The sequence below is a fragment of the Carcharhinus amblyrhynchos genome, chromosome 12 (genome assembly GCF_965287045.1).
Source record: "Carcharhinus amblyrhynchos chromosome 12, sCarAmb.v2.hapA, whole genome shotgun sequence".
In the NCBI taxonomy this organism is placed as follows: domain Eukaryota; kingdom Metazoa; phylum Chordata; class Chondrichthyes; order Carcharhiniformes; family Carcharhinidae; genus Carcharhinus; species Carcharhinus amblyrhynchos.
This window is the reverse complement of record NC_137335.1, coordinates 88,517,525-88,523,524: the sequence shown is the minus strand read 5'-3', so window position 1 is coordinate 88,523,524 and position 6,000 is coordinate 88,517,525. Positions and strand designations below refer to the sequence as shown.

General features: G+C 54.8%; 1 protein-coding gene across 1 annotated transcript in view; it reads right to left on the bottom strand.

The window, feature by feature from the left end:
• The window catches only part of LOC145350489 (uncharacterized), a 29,251-nt gene that overhangs the window by 316 nt on the left and 22,935 nt on the right, over positions 1-6,000 (bottom strand). Inside the window, exons 3-4 of the mRNA XM_080199688.1 lie at positions 1,982-2,489; positions 4-40 (exon numbers count right to left, since the gene is read on the bottom strand). Of these exons, the coding sequence (XP_080055814.1) occupies positions 4-40; positions 1,982-2,474 (530 nt within the window). The 5' untranslated portion in view covers positions 2,475-2,489. The remainder of the gene's footprint in view (positions 1-3; positions 41-1,981; positions 2,490-6,000) is intronic.

Sequence of the window (6,000 nt, the reverse complement as noted above, 5' to 3'; positions counted from 1 at the left end):
TACTGTCTTTCCTTCTCAAAGGCCACAGCCATCGGAATGCCTGAAGGGCAGAGAACATAGAACATTACAGCGCAGAACAGGCCCTTCGGTCCACGATGTTGCGCCGACCAGTTAAAAAACAATGACCCTCTAACCTAAACCAATCCCTTTCCATCCATAAACCTATCCACGGATCTCTTAAACGCTCCCAAACTAGGCGCATTTACAACTGCAGCAGGCAGGGCATTCCAATCCCTCACCACCCTCTGGGTAAAGAACCTACCCCTGACATCCGTCCTATAACTACCACCCCTTAATTTAAAGCTATGCCCCCTCGTGCTAGCTTTCTCCATCCGAGGAAAAAGGCTATCACTGTCCACCCTATCTAAACCTCTAATCATCTTATATGTTTCAATAAGATCCCCTCTTAGCCGCCTTCTTTCCAGCGAAAATAACCCCAAATCCCTCAGTCTCTCCTCATAGGACCTCCCCTCCATACCAGGCAACATCCTGGTAAACCTCCTCTGCACCCTCTCCAAAGCCTCCACATCCTTCCTATAATGTGGGGACCAGAACTGCACACAATACTCCAAGTGCGGCCGCACCAGAGTTGTGTACAGTTACAACATGACGCTGCGACTCCTAAATTCAATCCCCCTACCAATAAACGCCAAGACACCGTATGCCTTCTCAACAACCCTATCTACTTGATTCCCAACTTTCAGGGATCTATGTATACATACACCTAGATCCCTCTGTTCATCCACACTATTCAGAGTCCTCAGAGAGGGAGAGAGTGTTAGAGAGGGAGATAGAGAATGGCAATGAGTCTCAATCTGAACTGATCGTAACAATCCCCGCCCCACCCCCCCCCCCCCCCCGCCTCTGCTATCTCAAAGTCAGGCTAGACACCCAGACAGAGACTAGCCAATGTTCAGCACCCCTCTCCCTCCCCTCCACCATTCTGGGGTCAGTGACAATATAACTCCACTCTTCTGATTTCAACAATTGTCCGGATTTGCCATTGGGAAGAAGCAATATCCTGGGAGTGGGAGACCTCTGCTACCCTGTGGTGGTGGGGGTGCTGGGGGGGAGGGGGAGGGGGGAGCCACTAACCCCACCCCCCGCACCCCATTATTAGCCCAGGTGCAGACAGAAACAAGCCTCAAGTCATAACCGGATAGAGATTTATGGCATAGAAACATGACCCAACTTAACCAAGTTTCAGTTTGGAGGAGTTTGATTAAAGACGGAACAGCCAATCGTTATGGTGTACTGGCCTTCATTAATCAAGGGATTGAGTTTAAGAGTTGGGAGGTAACGCTGCAACTTTATAAGACCCTTATCAGGCTCCACTTGGAGTACTGTGCGCAGTTCTGGTCACCTCACTACAAGAAGGATGTGGAAGCTATTGAGTGGGTGCAGAGGAGATTTACAAGAATGTTGCCTGGATTGGGAGGCATGCCTTATGAGGATAGGTTGAGGGAGCTGGGACTCTTCTCCCTGGAGGGACAAAGGTTGAGAGGTGACCTGATAGAGGTTTATAAGATAATGAAAGGGATGGATAGGGTAGAGGTAGAGAGATTCTTCCCGCTTGGAAAGGATAGCAGGACTAGAGGGCACAGCCTCAAGAACCGGGGGGGGGAGTTTAGAACGGAGTTGAGGAGGAACTTCTTCACTCAAAGGGTGGTGAATCTCTGGAATTCTCTGCCCGTTGAGGTGGTGGAGGCTGCCTCGCCAAATATTTTTAAGTCACGGGTAGATAGGTTTTTGACAGACAAGGGAATTAAGGGTTATGGGGAGAGGGCGGGAATATGGAACTGATCCACTTCAGATCAGCCATGATCTTATTGAATGGCGGGGCAGGCTCGAAGGGCTAGATGGCCAACTCCTGCTCCTATTTCTTATGTTCTTATGTAGATTGGGCCCTTCCTCAGGGCCTGGGGGACGGGTCGCTTCTCTGCCCTGGGGGAGGGGCCACAATCTGGAGGATTCCACTCACCCACACAAGGCAGCAGGAAGCTGAGGCCGATCCCCACATCTCTCCCAGTTTGCTTCTCTCCTGCTTTGGCTCTTGCTGCCCTGACTGAGTCTTCAGCCTGTCTGAGGGAGAGTTTCGCTGCCTGCACTTTGTTGTGGATCAATTCTTTCTCGGCCTCCAGGGAGCGGAGCTTGTTTTGGTTATTTTGCAGAGTGCTGGACAGATCCTTGGTCTTCCTGTTCACCAGCCCATACTGGGCTGTCATCTTCTCACACGCCTCGTCAATGGAATCGCTCAGGCCTTCAGCACACTTTGCAGATTTTTCCGCCTCTCTGCTGGCCTGCTTGATCTCCTTCTGGAATTTCCCAATGTCCTCTTCGTTCAAATCCCGGATCCCAACATGGAGAGCGATGCGGAACACAGCCAGGAGTGAAGATAAGCTCTTCACAAAGAGAGGGACAGCGGCCTCTCTGAAAGAGTCCCCGTAATTCTCAATGTTCGCCTCCTCACTCATTCTCCTTCTCTGACTCTGAAAGGGAAAAGTGAAAGTTATCACAAGCTGACAAACAGAGGGAGAGTCAGCAGTGTCCAGGAATCGGGCTCGGGACACTGAGAGCTCCAGGAATGGGGAATAACCCAGACTGTGCCCTGGAGTTACGCAGGTTTCACATTGTCCCTGGGAGCAAACAGCAAACAGACCCTCATCAACCGTCCCAGAACCAAGAGCGTCCAGGGAAGGGAGAGAGAGGGGAGGAGGGGGGGAGGGAGACAGCGAGGGGAGGAGTGGGAGGGGGGGGGAGGGGAGAGAGAGAGAGGGGGTGGGAGGGAGAGAGAGGGGTTAGGGAAGGGAGAGGAGGGAATGGGGAGAGAGGGGGTTTGAGGGGGAGAGAAACGGGGGGGAGAGACAGAGGGGAGGGGGAGACAGAGGGGTAAGGGAGAGAGGAGGGAGGGGGAGAGAGGAGGGAGGGGAGGAAGAGAGGGGGGAGGTTGAGAGACATGGGTTGAGACGGGGGAGAGAGAGAAGGAGAGAGAGGGGGAGGGGAAGAGAGAAGGAAAGTGGGAAGGGGGAGAGAGAGGGGCAGGGGGAGAGAGAGGGGGAGGGAGTGGGGGACGTGGTCAGTGAGAGAGAGAGGGAGAGAGAGGGATAAAGAGACAGGCAGACAGAGGGGGAGAGAGAGGGTGAGAGAGGGGGAAGGATAGAGGAAGGGGGAGAGAGAGGGGGAGGGGAAAAGAGAGGGGGAGGGGAGGGGAGAGAGATGGGGAGGGGGAGGGAGGGAAAGGGGAGGGGAGGGAGAGGGAGAGGGGAAGGGGTGGAAGGGGAAGGGAGAGATGGGGAGAGAGGGAGAGGGAGAAAGAGGAGGAGGGGGAGGAAGAGAGGGAGAGGGAGAGAGGGGGAGGTGGAGAAAGGGGGGAGGAGGAGAGAGAGAGGGGGGAGGGAGAGAGAGAGGAAGATGGGAAGAGAGGTGAGAGAAAGGGGGGGGAAGGGGGGAGAGAAGGGGAGGGGGACAGAGGGGGGAGAAAGAGAGGGAGAGTGAGGGGAGAAAGAGGGGAAAGAGGGGGAATGGAGAGAGGGAGAATGGAGAGAGAGGGAACGGAGGGAGAGAGAGGGAGAACGGAGGGACAGACAGAGAGAGAATGGAGGGGGAGAAAGAGAGAGAACGGAGGAAAGAGAGAACAGAGGGCAAGTGAAAGAGAACAGAGGCAGAGTGAGAGAAAACGGAGGGGAGAGAGAGAATGGAGAGAGAGAAAGCGGAGAGAGCAGGGAGAGAGACAGAGCGAAGAGATAGAGAGAGAGTGGAGAGAGAGAGCAGAGAGAGAGGGACGGAGACAGAGAGACCGGAGAGAGAGCAGAGAGAAAGAGAGAGAGCGGAGAGAGACAGAAAGAACAGAGAGTGCAGAGAGAGGGAGAGCGCAGAGTGAGAGAGAGAGAGTCAAGAGAGAGAGTAGGCGAGAGAGAGAGAGTGGGCATGAGAAAGAGAGGGAGCGTGAGAGAGGGGGAGCATGAGAGAGGGGGGGGCGTGAGAGAGTGGGGGAGCTTGAGAGGGAACATGAGAGAGCAAGGGAGCATGAGAGAGTGCACAGCCAGAGAGAGAGTGCAGAGAGAGAGCACAGAGAGAGAGCACAGAGAGAGAGAGAGCACAGAGACAGCGCAGAGAGGAGAGTGCAGAGACAGAGAGTGCAGAGACAGAGAGTGCAGAGAGAGAGAGTGCAGAGAGAGAGAGTGCAGAGAGAGAGAGTGCAGAGAGAGGGAGAGTGCAGAGAGAGGGAGAGTGCAGAGAGAGGGAGAGTGCAGAGAGGGAGAGTGCAGAGAGAGGGAGAGTGCAGAGAGAGAGAGTGCAGAGAGAGAGAGAGCAGAGAGAGGGAGAGTGCAGAGAGAGGGAGAGTGCAGAGAGAGGGAGAGTGCAGAGAGAGAGAGGACAGAGAGCGCAGAGAGGGCAGAGGCAGCAGAGAGAGAGTGGAGAGAGCAGAGAGAGAGCAGAGAGAGAGAACGGAGAGTGAGAGAGAGAGAACAGAGATAGAGAGAGAGAACAGAGAGAGAATGGAGGTGGAGAGAGAGAATGGAGGAAGACAGAGAGAGAGAAAATGGAGGGAGGAAGAGAGAGAACGGAGGGGGGAGAGAGAGAGAGAATATAGGGGGAAAGAGAGAGAGGAAACGAAGGGAGAGCAGAGAGACCGGGTGGAGAGAGAGAGAGATGGAGGGGGCAGAGAAACAATGGAGGAAGAGAGAGAAAGGACAGAGAGAGGGAGCAAGAGAGAATGAAGGCAGAGAGAGGAAAAACGGAGGGAGAGAGCGAGAGAGAATGGAAAGAGAGTGGAGAGAGAGCGGAGGGATAGTGGAGAGTGGAAAAGAGAAAGAGAGAGAAAGGAGAGAGAGAGAGAACGGAGAGAGAATGGAGAGAGAACAGAGAGAGAACAGACAGAGAGAGAGAATGGAAGAGACAAAGAACGGAGAGAGAAAGAATGGAGAGAGAGAGAGGATGGAGGGAGGGAAAGAGAGAACAGAGGGGAGTGAGACAACGGAGAGAGAGAGAGCGGAACGAAAGAGAGCAGAGAGAGTGAGCGGAGCGAGAGAGAGGGTGTGGGAATGGGGAGAGGGTGTGGGAAAGGGGACAGGGTGGGAATGAGGAGAGTGTGGGAATGGAAAGAGTGTGGGAATAGGGACAGGGTAGGAAGGGGACAGGGTCTGGGAAAAGGGACAGGGTGTGGGAATGGGGAGACTGTGGGAATAGGGACAGAGTGTGGGAATGGGGAGAGTCTGGGAATGAAGACAGGGTGTGGGAATGGGGAGAGTGTGGAGATGGGGAGTGGGTGCGGGAATGGCGACAGGGTGTGGGAATGGGGAGAGGCTGTGGGAATGGGGACAGGGTGTGGGAATGGGGAGAGTGTGGGAATAGGGACAGGGTGTGGAAAAAGGGACAGGGTGTGGGAATGGGGACAGGGTGCAGGAATGGGAAAGTGTGGGAATGGGGACAGGGTGTGGGAATGGGAAAGTGTGGGAATGGGGACAGGGTGTGGGAATGGGAAAGTGTGGGAATGGGGACAGGGTGTGGGAATGGGGACAGGGTGTGGGAATGGGGACTGAATGTGGGAATGGGGAGAGGATCTGTGAATGGGGAGAGGGTGTGGGAATGGGGAGAGGGTGTGGGAATGGGGAGAGGGTGTGGGAATGGGGAGAAAGTGTGGGAATGGGGAGAGTGTGGGAATGGAAAGAGGGCATGGGAATGGGGAGAGTGTGGGAATGGGGGGAGTGTGAGAATGGGGACAGGGTGTGGGAATGGGGAGAGTGTGGGAATGGGGAGACAGTGTGTGGGAATAGGGAGAGAGTGGGATTGGGGAGAGGGCATTAGAATGGGGAGAGTGTGGGAATGGGGACAGGGTGTGGGAATATGGACAGGGTGTGGGAATGGTGACAGAATGGGAATGGGGACAGGGTGTGGGAATGGGGAGAGGGTGTGGGAATGGGGTGACTGTGGGAATGGGGACAGGGTGTGGGAATGGGGACAGTGTGGGAATGGGGAGAATGTGGGAATAGGGACAGG